This window comes from Nerophis lumbriciformis, linkage group LG19 (genome assembly GCF_033978685.3).
Source record: "Nerophis lumbriciformis linkage group LG19, RoL_Nlum_v2.1, whole genome shotgun sequence".
NCBI classification, from domain to species: Eukaryota; Metazoa; Chordata; class Actinopteri; order Syngnathiformes; family Syngnathidae; genus Nerophis; species Nerophis lumbriciformis.
This window is the reverse complement of record NC_084566.2, coordinates 32,978,943-32,994,813: the sequence shown is the minus strand read 5'-3', so window position 1 is coordinate 32,994,813 and position 15,871 is coordinate 32,978,943. Positions and strand designations below refer to the sequence as shown.

General features: G+C 40.4%; 1 protein-coding gene across 7 annotated transcripts in view; it reads left to right on the top strand.

The window, feature by feature from the left end:
* LOC133618481 (receptor-type tyrosine-protein phosphatase mu-like) overlaps nt 1-15,871 on the top strand; it is a 580,372-nt gene that overhangs the window by 554,846 nt on the left and 9,655 nt on the right. For 6 of the 7 annotated variants that reach the window (XM_061978877.2, XM_061978875.2, XM_072915242.1 and 3 more), the window contains 3 exons: nt 4,783-4,932; nt 4,999-5,172; nt 7,899-8,030. In XM_061978877.2, coding sequence (XP_061834861.1) covers nt 4,783-4,932; nt 4,999-5,172; nt 7,899-8,030 — 456 coding nt within the window. The remainder of the gene's footprint in view (nt 1-4,782; nt 4,933-4,998; nt 5,173-7,898; nt 8,031-15,871) is intronic. The other variant, XM_072915241.1, reaches the window with a different exon arrangement.

The window sequence follows — 15,871 nt, the reverse complement described above, 5'->3', positions numbered from 1 at the left end:
ACATGTATCTTGTGCACAGGAGAAACTTTCTCGTACGCATGAGAAAAGTCATACATTTTACTGTTTGAAACCGATACCGATAATTTACGATATTACATTTTAAAGCATTTATCGGCCGATAATATCGGCAGTCCGATATTATCGGACATCTCTAATTACAATGCAGTACAACTTGATTAATGATTAAATGTTGTAATACAAAAATAGCAACAAAAAAAAAAAAAAACATTATTATTTTTTTTTTTTTTTAGACATGTATCTCGTGCGCACGAGACACTTTCTCGTGCATAATAACTTCGAGTTTACATAATAATGTTCATGCCAAAGATAAAATAGATATATATTTTTGCAAAAATAAAACAAATATACATACAGTATAATATATGTAATATAATATACACATTAGTGTACCAAAGACAAACAATAAGTGACGAAAAAGTACCATCCATCCATTTTCTACTGCTTGTCCCATACTCAATAAAATAGTCAATAATCAATAAAAGTAATTGTTTTCCTCGCAACTCTTTATTTTATTACAACATTACAAAATTAATTCCTTTTAATCAGGGGTCTCAAATTTGCGGCCCGCAGGCCAATTGCAGCCCTCGAGATGATATTTTGCAACTTAATATGAAAGTTAAATGTTAGTGCGGCCCGCAAGTTTTATATGAATAGCACTTTACAGTGTTTTGTGCGGCGCTGAACAAACCGACCAATCACAGTGGGGCTTGATGCAAGCAGAGAAACATTTCTCAATGAGTGAAAGTTACAGCAGCGTTGCTATAGGGAGTTTTCTTCCGTGCCCGGCTGGCTGCCTTGTTTCTATTGGGAGTACGCATACATTTGTGCCAGCGCGCTGCATTCACAACACTTACAAAAAAAAAAGTTTTTCAAGTTGCTACTGTTGCGTCCAACCAGTCTTCCCCTAAGGGAATTAAACACACTGGTCAATCCCAGTTTCTTTCGGATGACATATATGTTGATTAAGAAGGACCACCAAGACAGAATAGCAACATTACCAAGTTTTACTAAAGCTTTAGGAGACCAGCCTTTACAATGCGGTAATAGCAGCATCAAGAAGCGGTCTAAAAATCAAACGGAAAGAGTCAGCTTATTTAGTACGAAAACAGCCCTTCCCGCCCAGAAAGAAATACAGCTTGGTTGTTCTAAACCAATAAGGCCTCCTCCACAAAAAGGGAGTACATTATACTCCCAACAGACATTTCAAGCCTTCAAGGTGAAACACAAGAGTTCACTAACGAGCATAAGGAAAAAACACAAAGTGTACACATGGGAAAATATTAGCTGCTTTAAACATGGCTATGGAAGAAGAAAGAACTCCTAAAAATATACGCATTCTCCACACTACCCAGCGGGACATTGCACGTATATGTTGTGGCTCACTCTGGTGGATCCCAAAAAGCGCCGAGGATAAGAGCAGTGGGCCCCATTCAGCAATAAGTTCCTAACGTTTCCCCTTATTTTTACGGGACGTGGGGGTAATGTATTTTTTTATAATTTTAATTTTAATTTTATTTTTTTAGACATGTATCTCGTGCGCACAAGAAACTTTTTATAAAGTTATAAAAAATGTAAAAAAAATTATAATTTTTTATTTTATTTTATTTTTTTTAGACATGAATCCCGTGCTCACGAGAACGTTTCTCTTGCGCACGAGATACATGTCTAAAAAAAAAATGTATATAATTTTTTTTTTTTATATAACTTTATAAAAGGTTTCTCGTGTGCACGAGATACATGTCTAAAGAAATAATAATAAATAAATAAATTATAAAAATAAAAAAAATTCCCCCATGTCCCTTTAGGGGCTCCGTATATTTTTCTTCCTAAGTGATTTTCTAAGAGGAGTTCATTCAAATTCATGACGTGTTCTTAAACGACCAAATTGTTCCCACCTGCTGTTCTTAAGTTGATGCCAAATGGTTAGCGCGTGCGTGTCTGTCATAATTTGCATGTAAACACGCCCTTATTTCCCCAATATGCATATGTAAACGCCCTTAATTCCGTAACTCGCATAGGTAAACGCCCTTAATTCCCCATATAAGGGCACAATTCCGGCGGAAAATCCGAACATCAAACACACGGAGAAAACACAAAACAGATTACAGAAGAATGGTTGCTACAGTTTCCATCTTAAAGATTTAAAAACATTATTTGGGAAGGTCCGGCTGGCCGGATTGAAAAACTCAACGGGCCTTAATTTGCCCAGGTCTGCACTAGATGAAGCCCACGTACCACTGGTGGTACTCGTACCACAGTTTGACCACAGTCTGGTGTAGTGTCATACTGCAGATCATACAAACACTAATGCAGTAGTTCTTAACCTTGTTGGAGGTACTGAACCCCACCAGTTTCATATGTGCATTCACCGAACCCTTCTTTAGTGAGAAATAAATAGTTTTTTTTCTTAATTTAATCTTAATTTATAAATATTAATCATGAAATTATGTTATTATATTAAAGAAATACTAATAAAGATATATTTTACAAACAGAAAGTTACAGGAATGTACACAAGATCCCATGTTTACATCTCATTGTGCAACATGTGAATGTTTTAGTGGGAACTAAATGCGATATCGGAAAGGGGTACAAATTATTTCCAAAGCAGGACCCCCACCCAGACATACAATACTAGTACACAGCTCATGAAAAACAATATGTTGGGTTACTGTCATTGTAAGTGGGCCAAAACACATATTTTATAAAATAATCCCATGGAAATTACTGCTGTCATTTGATTATACTGTAGTAATAAAACATTTAACTTGGTACTTAGTCAGGTTTGGGACAGGTGTGCTGCTGGTGTGGCCACAGTGTGCACATCTAAATTAAAGTACCAATGCTTGTCACACACTAAATGTGGTGAAATGTGTCCTATGCATTTGACCCATCACCCTTGTTCACCCCCTGGGAAGTGAGGGGAGCAGTGGGCAGCAGTGGTGCTGCGCCCAGGAGTTATTTTTGGTGATTTAACCCCCAATTCCAACCCTTGATGCTGAGTGCCAAGCAGGGAGGTAATGGGTCCCATTTTTTATAGTCTTTGGTATGACTTGGCCGGGGTTTGAACTCACAACCTACCGATCTCAGGGCGGACACTCTAACCCAGTGGTTCTTAACCTTGTTGGAGGTACCGAACCCCACCAGTTTCATATGTGCATTCACCGAACCCTTCTTTAGTGAAAAATAAAATGATTTTTTTTTTCAAATTCAAGACAAAGTTATATGTTTTTGGTAACACTTTAGTATGGGGAACATATTCTAAGTAGCAAAGACTTAATTTAGAGTTATTTGGTTAGAGTGTTAGGGCCAGGGTTAGAGGGTTAGGGTTATAATAAGGCCATGCCGAATAAGGCATTAATAAATACTTAATAATGACTAGTTAAGAGCCAATATGTTACTAATTTGCATGTTAATAAGCAACTAATTAATGGTGAATATGTTCCCCATACTAAAGTGTTACCGTGTTTTATTACTGGTGCACAAAATGAACCGTGCATGAACATCACCTTGTTCAAAGAACAAAACCAACACAGTGCATAAACTCACAACAAATTACACACCTGCAAATCAGTCTGACTTCTGCTGTTGCTGTATCCGTAATACGCCGATAGGGAGAAGTTTTTATTTACACGATGAGTCGGGTGTGTCTTCACCTCCGCCGAACCCCTGAGGCTGACTCGCCGAACCCCTAGGGTTCAATCAAACCCAGGTTAAGAACCACTGCACTAACGTTAGTATCTGCAACAACTATAATAACAACAATAATAATAAGGATGATAATAATATTAATTATAATAATTAGGGATGTCCGATAATGGCTTTTTGCCGATATCCGATATTCCGATATTGTCCAACTCTTTAATTACCAATACCGATATCAACCGATATATACAGTCGTGGAATTAACACATTATTATGCCTAATTTGGACAACCAGGTATGGTGAAGATAAGGTACTTTTAAAAAAAAATTATAAAATAAAATAAGATAAATAAATTAAAAACATTTTCTTGAATAAAAAAAGAAAGTAAAACAATATAAAAACAGTTACATAGAAACTAGTAATTAATGAAAATGAGTAAAATTAACTGTTAAAGGTTAGTACTATTAGTGGACCAGCAGCACGCATAATCATGTGTGCTTACGGACTGTATCCCTTGCAGACTGTATTGATATATATTGATATATAATGTAGGAACCAAAATATTAATAACAGAAAGAAACAACCCTTTTGTGTGAATGAGTGTAAATGGGGGAGGAAGGTTTTTTTGGTTGGTGCACTAATTGTAAGTGTATTTTGTGTTTTTTATGTTGATTTAATAAAAAAATAAAATAAAAAAATAAAAAAATAAATGATAATAAAAAAAACAATACCGATAATTTCCGATAATACATTTTAACGCATTTTTCGGCCGATAATATTGGCAGGCCGATATTATCGGACATCTCTAATAATAATAATAATGATAGTAGTAGTATCCTCAACGAGCACATAGACGATGTCAGCGTGTATTTGGGTCACTGAGGGCCTAAAAAGGTCAGAGTAGTGCAGAGATGCCCTCCTAAGGCTTGTACCTAAAAAAAATAAATAAAAAAACACAGCAAAAAATCTATCAAGTGACCTTTAGAGACAAACGTTAGTCATGGTAAACAAGCCCAAGGAATAATCGAGTCCGGTTCAAGCAAAGGTCTGCCGCCTTGAGTTCCTCCAACTTGTTGTTCCCAATACGGATTCGCAATGAGGATGCCGTGTCTTGCAGGAGCAGTACGTCTTCATCCACGATGCCATCTTGGAGGCGTGTCTCTGCGGCGACACCACCATCCCCGCCGGACAGTTCCGCTCGGTCTACTACGACATGAACCGCTTGGACCCGCAGACCAACTCCAGCCCCATCAAGGAGGAGTTTCGGGTAAGTGTGAGGGGAAAGGAGGTGGTTAGCGTTTTAGGGTGCTGATGACGGTGTTTATGTCGGTAGACTCTGAACATGGTGACACCCACGCTGAGGGTGGAGGATTGCAGCATCGCTCTGCTGCCAAGGAACCACGAGAAGAACCGTTGCATGGACGTCCTGCCCCCCGACCGCTGCCTGCCCTTCCTCATCACCATTGACGGGGAGAGCTCCAACTACATCAACGCCGCCCTCATGGACGTAAGGTCTTTTCGTGGCCCCAAACAAGTTTATGTTTCGGTCTGTAATATTAATGGTGCAACACGCGAAGGGCTATAGGGCTGACTGCAGCCTTGTGAATATTAATTGTAATATGGTGTATAATAAGGTGTATGGAGTGTTCAGGTGGGGTAGTACCTCTGCTGGGGGAGATATCGTGCTCTCGAGGGGGTAGTTCGTCCACCTTTGGTCCCCACTTGTCACTCAGCTCTCACCAGTGGCTCCACGAAGTTGTAGCGTGCACAGCAGCCACACCCCGGGCAACGGCTTCGACTGGCTGGCAAAACCTGGTGAGGGTAGCCGACGGGTCCCAATCCCTCGGTGATCTAGGTATGTCTACCTACGCACGTCAAGACTGGGTTCGGCGGACAGTGCGGATGAACCGACAGATGGTCAACGGGCAAGAAGTCGATTCTCAGCATAGCGTTGTGGACATACTTGCCAACCCTCCCGGATTTTCCGGGAGACTCCCGAAATTCAGCGCCTCTCCCGAAAACCTCCCGGGACAAATTTTCTCCCGAAAATCTCCCGAAATTCAGGCGGAGCTGGAGGCCACGCCCCCTCCAGCTCCATGCGGACCTGAGTCCGCTTTCCCACAATATAAAGAACGTCTACAGTAAAGCAGTCCGTCTGCCATAAACAGCAATATTGTGACACTCTTAAACAGGACAATACTGCCATCTAGTGCATTTGATGAAAGCACTTTTGTGCGTGCCACACAGCAATGCATCATCAGAGAGGGTGTTCAGCATGGTTAGAAAGATAGTGACAGAGAATAGAACAAGGATGGACAATTCAACCCCTAACTCAACAATGAGTAGATGAGTGTTATGTGTGTGTATATGTGTAAATAAATGAACACTGAAATTCAAGTATTTCTTTTATTTATATATATCCATCCATCCATCCATTTTCTACCGCTTATTCCTTTCGGGGTCGCGGGGATATATATATATATATATATATATATATATATATATATGTATATATATATATATATATATATATATATATATGAAATACTTGACTTGGTGAATTCTAGCTGTAAATATACTCCTCCCCTCTTAACCACGCCCCCAACCACGCCCCCGCCCCAACCACGCCCCCTGCACCCACCCCCCGAAATTGGAGGTCTCAAGGTTGGCAAGTATGGTTGTGGAACACTAAGGGTATGACAAGACACATAAGACATCATGGCCATCCACTGCACCCGTTTCCGTCTCCAGCCATCTTGACTCTGTCTTGCCACTGGATCAAGATGGCCTCGGGCGAGAGAGTGAGGTCGACGAACTGCGCAACTCTTCTTCACTTAAATCCAAGTCAACACGCATGTCACTTAGTCGTCCATTACGATGACTAGAGTGGTCTTGGTCGACCCGACGGACGAACAAAGATAAGAATTGTAATACTTGACACTCAGCATCAAGGGTTGGAATTGGGGGTTAAATCACCAAAAATTATTCCCGGGCGCGGCCACCGCTGCTGCTCACTGCTCCCCTCACCTCCCAGGGAGTGATCAAGGGTGATGGGTCAAATGCAGAGAATAATTTTGCCACACCTAGTGTGTGTGTGACAATCATTGGTACTTTAACTTTAACTTTAACTTTAATACGGTCTTCCCTCAACACATCGCATTCTGAAGCTTGCGCCTTGTAAAGGTGACAATATGGGCGTTATTTCATGTCTAGAGGACTTTCTTAATGTTAAAACCCGTATCTAAAAATCGCTAACGTCTTTTTATGCTCTGGCTGTAAAAATATTCCACTTCCTACTTCAGGGAAATTAATGAACCACAGCCAGGCATGGAACCAATTAACAGTGTTAACCCTTGTGTAATGTTCATATTGTTGTTACCGTATTTTTCGGACTATAAGTCGCAGTTTTTTTCATAGTTTGGCCGGGGGTGCGACTTATACTCAGGAGCGACTTATGTGTGAAATTATTAACACATTAGCATAAAATATCAAATAATATTATTTAGCTCATTCACGTAAGAGACTAGACGTATAAGATTTCATGGGATTTAGCGATTAGGAGTGACAGATTGTTTGGTAAACGTATAGCATATTCTATATGTTATAGTTATTTGAATGATTCTTGCCATAATATGTTACGTTAACATACCAGTTGGTTATTTATGCCTCATATAACGTACACTTATTCAGCCTGTTGTTCACTATTTCACTATTCACTATATAAAATGAGACTTATACTCCAGTGCGACTTATATATGTTTTTTATCCTTCTTTATTATGCGTTTTCGGCCGGTGTGACTTATACTCCGGAGCGACTTATACTCTGAAAAATACGGAACTCAGCCAGCGTTTGTGGGTCTGATGGACCCGTTGCATTTTGTGGCTTTTAATGCCTCACAATCAAACACTTTTATGTTAAAATACTGAACAGATGTTTACCTTATCCCAATAAACATCTGCTCAGTATTTTAACATAAATACGGAAGTGACCAGTCGCGAGTGGTTGTGGCCCTAAACAACAGCATTGAGTGTTTATGCCAGGGGCTGGCTTCCATCTAACATGAAAGGTTCCACAGACACAAGCTCTGACCTTTTGGGTACTAAACCAAAAGTATTGTTAAATATGCAGCATCCTAGGGTCTGACACAGAATCTCCATTAGCTTTGAAATACCGAAAAAGTACACGAGTAAAGTCCAATCAAGATGTGCTTGTCTGTGTCTTTGTCCTCTTAGAGCTACAAGCAGCCGTCTGCCTTCATCGTGACGCAGCATCCTTTGCCAAACACTGTCAAAGACTTCTGGAGGCTGGTCCTGGACTACCACTGCACCTCCATTGTCATGCTCAATGACGTCGACCCCGCCCAGGTTGCCTTTGGACTGTTTGTTTGTTTTTTACTCATAATGCAGGTTAAACTCTGAGACAAAACAGCAGTGAGTGCTATTATGAAACACATTTACATGATGTTATGTGTATGCCAAACCAACATTTAATGCCATTTCCCCTGCACCTCGAGCACAGTCAACCAAACTCAAGCATTGATTAATCAAGCAAATTAACTTAACAATCAGTTAGTTATTCGATTATCACACTCAGTAAGTGGCTTTTCTCCTGAATGTCACACTTGAAGATCAAGTAAGCAAAAAACACACACAAAAAATATATGCCAGAAAAAGTTGGAAAATTCTAATGTTGTTATAAATGTACGTTATCATCCATCCATCCATCTTCTTCCGCTTATCCGTGGTCGGGTCGTGGGGGCAGCAGCCTAAGCAGAGAAGCTCAGACTTCCCTCTCCCCAGCCACTTCGTCCAGCTCTTCCCGGGGGATCCCGAGGCGTTCCCAGGCCAGCCAGGAGACATAGTCTTCCCAACGTGTCCTGGGTCTTCCCCGTGGCCTCCTACCGGTCGGACGTGCCCTAAACACCGGGAGGTGTTCGGGTGGCATCCTGACCAGATGCCCGAACCACCTCATCTGGCTCCTCTTGATGAGGAGGAGCAGTGACCTTACTTTGAGCTCCCCCCGGATGGCAGAGCTTCTCACCCTATCTCTAAGAGAGAGACCCGCCACCCGGCGGAGGAAACTCATTTTGGCCGCTTGTACCGGTGATCTTGTCCTTTCGGTCATAACCCAACGCTCATGACCATAGGTGAGGATTGGAACGTAGATCGACCGGTAAATTGAGAGCTTTGCCTTCCGGCTCAGCTCCTTCTTCACCACAACGGATCGATACAGCGTCCGCATTACTGAAGACGCCGCACCGATCCGCCTGTCGATCTCACGATCCACTCTTCCCTCACTCGTGAACAAGACTCTTGAGATACTTGAACTCCTCCACTTGGAGCGAGATCTCCTCCCCAACCCGGAGATGGCACTCCACCCTGGTGAGAACCATGGACTCGGATTTGGAGGTGTTGATTCCCATCCCAGTCGCTTCACACTCGGCTGCGAACCGATCCAGTGAGAGCTGAAGATCCTGGCCAGATGAAGCCATCAGGACCACATCATCTGCAAAAAGCAGAGACCTAATCCTGCAGCCACCAAACCAGATCCCCTCAATGCCTTGACTGCGCCTAGAAATTCTGTCCATAAAAGTTATGAACAGAGTCGGTGACAAAGGGCAGCCTTGGCGGAGTCCAACCCTCACTGGAAACGTGTCCGACTTACTGCCGGCGATGCGGACCAAGTTCTGACACTGATCGTACAGGGAGCGGACCGCCACAATCAGACAGTCCGATACCCCATACTCTCTGAGCACTCCCCACAGGACTTCCCGAGGGACACGGTCGAATGCCTTCTCCAAGTCCACAAAGCACATGTAGACTGGTTGGGCAAACTCCCATGCACCCTCAAGGACCCTGCCGAGAGTATAGAGCTGGTCCACAGTTCCACGACCAGGACGAAAACCACACTGTTCCTCCTGAATCTGAGGTTCGACTATCCGGCGTAGCCTCCTCTCCAGTACACCCGAATAGACCTTACCGGGAAGGCTGATAATTACTTATTATTGTGTGTATTATTATGTGTATTATTGAACTTTGCAAATACAAACAATTTACAATGAGGGTTGCATCAATTGGTGTGTATCTGTATAATATTAGTATTGATAATAGGATGACATGATAATAATAACAATAATAATAGTAATTAAAGCTGCAAGCAGCGATGGACGGGACCGACTTTGACGGCACATAAAATCCAAACCGGAGCAGTAATTAAAACTCTTTGGTCAACTTTTAATCAGAAGGGTTCAATCTCTCTACTGTGCTAGTTTGAAGCCGACACGACAAACGCGCTCAGAGGAGATAATGTTTGAAAAAAGGTGACCGGTTTTTACAAAACTTTTGTTTTGAAGGGGTTATTGCAAACTTCCTGTTGATTTTTGCTGGGGGTTGTCAATATATAAAATGTAGGTCTAAGTCAGACCTACATAGAGGTTTTTGTTTCATGTCTCTAAGAAATTCCTACTGGAAGTTACAGGCAGTTTTGTCTGAGCTTTCTTCCTAGGAGCAGTTGTGTCCGTGTTTTCTTCCTAGGGGGTGCTAGAGCGCAATTTTGAGTTTAGGGGTTGGGTATTTTTTATTAGATCACAATTTTTGCCAGTCCTGATGTGTGTGTCCAGTTTGGTGAGTTTTGAAGCATGTTAAGGGGGTCAAATTACAGCTCAAAGAGGCAAAAGTGACTGTTTTTACAAAACTTTTGTTTTGAAAGGGGAATTGCCAACTTCTTGTTGATTTTTGCTGAAGGATGTCATTGTATGAAATATAGGTCTAAGTGAGACCTACATAGATATTTTTGTTTCATGTCTCTACATCATTCCTACCGGAAGTTACAAGCAGTTTTGTCTGTTTTTTCCTAGGGGGCGCTAGAGCGCAATTTTGAGTTTTGGGGTTTGGTTTTTTATTAGATGGCGATTTTTGCCAGTCCTGATGTGTGTGTCCAGTTTGGTGAGTTTTGCAGCATGTTAAGGGGGTCAAATTACAGCTCAAAGAGGCAAAAGTGACTGTTTTTACAAAACTTTTGTTTTGAAGGGGGCATTTCCAACTTCTTGTTGATTTTTGCTGAAGGATGTCAATATATGAAATATAGGTCTAAGTGAGACCTACATAGAGGTTTTTGTTTCATGTCTCTACAACATACCTACCGGAAGTTTCAAACCGTTTTGTCTGTGTTTTTTCCTAGGGGGCGCTAGAGCGCAATTTTGAGTTTTGGGGTTTGGTTTTTTTATTAGATGGCAATTTTTGTCAGTCCTGATATGTGTGTCAAATATTGTGAGTTTTGTAGCATGTTAAGGGGGTCAAATTACAGCTCAAAGAGGCAAAAGTGACTGTTTTTACAAAACTTTTGTTTTGAAGGGGGAATTGCCAACTTTTTGTTGATTTTTGCTGAAGGATGTCAATGTATGAAATATAGGTCTAAGTGAGACCTACATAGAGGTTTTTGTTTCATGTCTCTACAACATACCTACCGGAAGTTACTAGCAGTTTTGTCTGTGTTTTTCCTAGGGGGCGCTAGAGCGCAATTTTGAGTTTTGGGGTTTGTTTTTTTATTAGATGGCAATTTTTGCCAGTCCTGATGTGTGTGTCAAATATGGTGACTTTTGAAGCATGTTAAGGGGGTCAAATTACAGCTCAAAGAGGCAAAAGTGACTGTTTTTACAAAACTTTTGTTTTGAAGGGGGAATTGCCAACTTCTTGTTGATTTTTGCTGAAGGATGTCAATGTATGAAATATAGGTCTAAGTGAGACCTACATAGAGGTTTTTGTTTCATGTCTCTACATCATTCCTACTGGAAGTTACAAGCAGTTTTGTCTGTGTTTTTCCTAGGGGGCGCTAGAGCGCAATTTTGAGTTTTGGGGTTTGGTTTTTTTATTAGATGGCAATTTTCGCCAGTCCTGATGTGTGTGTCAAATATGATGAGTTTTGAAGCATGTTAAGGGGGTCAAATTACAGCTCAAAGAGGCAAAAGTGACTGTTTTTACAAAACTTTTGTTTTGAAGGGGGAATTGCCAACTTCTTGTTGATTTTTGCTGAAGGATGTCATGGTATGAAATATAGGTCTAAGTGAAACCTACATAGAGGTTTTTGTTTCATGTCTCTACATCATTCCTACCGGAAGTTACAAGCAGTTTTGTCTGTGTTTTTTCCTCGGGGGCGCTAGAGCGCAATTTTGAGTTTTGGGGTTTGGTTTTTTTATTAGATGGCAATTTTCGCCAGTCCTGATGTGTGTGTCAAATATGATGAGTTTTGAAGCATGTTAAGGGGGTCAAATTACAGCTCAAAGAGGCAAAAGTGACTATTTTTACAAAACTTTTGTTTTGAAAGGGGAATTGCCAACTTCTTGTTGATTTTTGCTGAAGGATATCAATGTATGAAATATAGGTCTAAGTGAAACCTACATAGAGGTTTTTGTTTCATGTCTCTACAACATTCCTACCGGAATTTACAAGCAGTTTTGTCTGTGTTTTTTCCTAGAGGGCGTTAGAGCGCAATTTTGAGTTTTGGGGTTTGGTTTCTTTATTAGATGGCAATTTTTGCCAGTCCTGATGTGTGTGTCAAATATGGTGAGTTTTGAAGCATATTAAGGGGGTCAAATTACAGCTCAAAGAGGCAAAAGTGACTGTTTTTACAAAACTTTTGTTTTGAAGGGCGAATTGCCAACTTCTTGTTGATTTTTGCTGAAGGATGTCAATGTATGAAATATAGGTCTAAGTGAGACCTACATAGAGGTTTTTGTTTAATGTCTCTACAACATTCCTACCGGAAGTTACAAGCAGTTTTGTCTGTGTTTTTTCCTAGGGGGCGCTAGAGCGCAATTTTGAGCTTTGGAGTTTGGTTTTTTTATTAGATGGCAATTTTCGCCAGTCCTGATGTGTGTGTCAAATATGGTGAGTTTTGAAGCATGTTAAGGGGGTCAAATTACAGCTCAAATAGGCAAAAGTGACTGTTTTTACAAAACTTTTGTTTTGAAGGGGGAATTGCCAACTTCTTGTTGATTTTTCTGAAGGATGTCAATGTATGAAATATAGGTCTAAGTGAGACCTACATAGAGGTTTTTGTTTCATGTCTCTACAACATACCTACCGGAAGTTTCAAGCAGTTTTGTCTGTGTTTTTTCCTAGGGGGTACTAGGGCGCAATTTTGAGTTTTGGGGTTTGGTTTTTTTATTAGTTGGCAATTTTCGCCAGTCCTGATGTGTGTGTCAAATATAGTGAGTTTTGAAGCATGTTAAGGGGGTCAAATTACAGCTCAAAGAGGCAAAAGTTACTGTTTTTACAAAACTTTTGTTTTGAAGGGGGAATTGCCAACTTCTTGTTGATTTTTGCTGAAGGATGTCAATGTATGAAATATAGGTCTAAGTGAGCCCTACATAGAGGTTTTTGTTTCATGTCTCTACAACATACCTACCGGAAGTTTCAAGCAGTTTTGTCTGTGTTTTTTCCTAGGGGGTGCTAGGGCGCAATTTTGAGTTTTGGGGTTTGGTTTTTTTATTAGTTGGCAATTTTCGCCAGTCCTGATGTGTGTGTCAAATATAGTGAGTTTTGAAGCATGTTAAGGGGGTCAAATTACAGCTCAAAGAGGCAAAAGTTACTGTTTTTACAAAACTTTTGTTTTGAAGGGGGAATTGCCAACTTCTTGTTGATTTTTGCTGAAGGATGTCAATGTATGAAATATAGGTCTAAGTGAGACCTACATAGAGGTTTTTGTTTCATGTCTCTACAACATACCTACCGGAAGTTTCAAGCAGTTTTGTCTGTGTTTTTTCCTAGGGGGCGCTATAGCGCAATTTTGAGTTTTGGGGTTTGGTTTTTTATTAGATGGCAATTTTCGCCAGTCCTGATGTGTGTGTCAAATATGGTGAGCTTTGAAGCATGTTAAGGGGGTCAAATTACAGCTCAAAGAGGCAAAAGTGACTGTTTTTACAAAACTTTTGTTTTGAAGGGGGAATTGCCAACTTCTTGTTGATTTTTGCTGAAGGATGTCAATGTATGAAATATAGGTCTAAGTGAGACCTACATAAAGGTTTTTGTTTCATGTCTCTACAACATTCCTCCTGGAAGTTACTAGCAGTTTTGTCTGTGTTTTTCCTAGGGGGCGCTAGAGCGCAATTTGGAGTTTTGGGGTTTGGTTTTTTATTAGATGGCAATTTTCGCCAGTCCTGATGTGTGTGTCCAGTTTGGTGAGTTTTGAAGCATGTTAAGGGGGTCAAATTACAGCTCAAATAGGCAAAAGTGACTGTTTTTACAAAACTTTTGTTTTGAAGGGTGAATTGCCAACTTCTTGTTGATTTTTGCTGAAGGATGTCAATGTATGAAATATAGGTCTAAGTGAGACCTACATAGAGGTTTTTGTTTCATGTCTCTACAACATACCTACCGGAAGTTTCAAGCAATTTTGTCTGTGTTTTTTCCTAGGGGGCGCTAGAGCGCAATTTTGAGTTTTGGGGTTTGGTTTTTTTATTAGATGGCAATTTTTGCCAGTCCTGATGTGTGTGTGTGTCAAATATGGTGAGTTTTGAAGCATGTTAAGAGGGTCAAATTACAGCTCAAAGAGGCAAAAGTTACTGTTTTTACAAAACTTTTGTTTTGAAGGGGGAATTGCCAACTTTTTGTTGATTTTTGCTGAAGGATGTCAATGTATGAAATATAGGTCTAAGTGAGACCTACATAGAGGTTTTTGTTTCATGTCTCTACAACATTCCTACCGGAAGTTAGAAGCAGTTTTGTCTTGTGTTTTTTCCTAGGGGGCGCTAGAGCGCAATTTTGAGTTTTGGGGTTTGGGTTTTTTTTATTAGATGGCAATTTTCGCCAATCCTGATGTGTGTGTCAAATATAGTGAGTTTTGAAGCATGTTAAGGGGGTCAAATTACAGCTCAAAGAGGGCAAAGTGACTGTTTTTACAAAACTTTTGTTTTGAAGGGGGAATTGCCAACTTTTTGTTGATTTTTGCTGAAGGATGTCAATGTATGAAATATAGGTCTAAGTGAGACCTACATAGAGGTTTTTGTTTCATGTCTCTACAACATTCCTACCGGAAGTTACAAGCAGTTTTGTCTGTGTTTTGTCCTCGGGGGCGTTAGAGCGCAATTTTGAGTTTTGGGGTTTGGTTTCTTTATTAGATGGCAATTTTCGCCAGTCCTGATGTGTGTGTCAGGCAAAAGTGACTGTTTTTACTAAACTTTTGTTTTGAAGGGGGAATTGCCAACTTCTTGTTGATTTTTGCTGAAGGATGTCAATGTATGAAATATAGGTCTAAGTGAGACCTACATAGAGGTTTTTGTTTCATGTCTCTACAACATTCCTACCGGAAGTTACAAGCAGTTTTGTCTGTGTTTTTTCCTAGGGGACGTTAGAGCGCAATTTTGAGTTTTGGGGTTTGGTTTCTTTATTAGATGGCAATTTTCGCCAGTCCTGATGTGTGTGTCAAATATGGTGAGTTTTGAAGCATGTTAAGGGGGTCAAATTACAGCTCAAAGAGGCAAAAGGGACTGTTTTTACAAAACGTTTGTTTTGAAGGGGGAATTGCCAACTTTTTGTTGATTTTTGAGGAAGGATGTCAATGTATGAAATATAGGTCTAAGTGAGACCTACATAGAGGTTTTTGTTTCATGTCTCTACAACATTCCTACCGGAAGTTACTAGCAGTTTTGTCTGTGTTTTTTCCTAGGGGGCGCTAGAGCGCAATTTTGAGTTTTGGGTTGTTGTTTTTTTATTAGATGGCAATTTTTGCCAGTCCTGATGTGTGTGTCAAATATGGTGAGTTTTGAAGCATGTTAAGGGGGTCAAATTACAGTTCAAAGAGGCAAAAGTGACTGTTTTTACAAAACTTTTGTTTTGAAGGGGGAATTGCCAACTTCTTGTTGATTTTTGCTGAAGGATGTCAATTTATGAAATATAGGTCTAAGTGAGACCTACATAGAGGTTTTTGTTTCATGTCTCTACAACATTCCTACCGGAAGTTACAAGCAGTTTTGTCTGTGTTTTTCCCTAGGGGGCGCTAAAGCGCAATTTTGAGTTTTGGGGTTTGGTTTTTTATTAGATGGCAATTTTCGCCAGTCCTGATGTGTGTGTCAAATATGGTGAGTTTTGAAGCATGTTAAGGGGGTCAAATTACAGCTCAAAGAGGCAAAAGTGACTGTTTTTACAAAACGTTTGTTTTGAAAGGGGAATTGCCAACTTCTTGTTGATTTTTGCTGAAGGATGTCAAT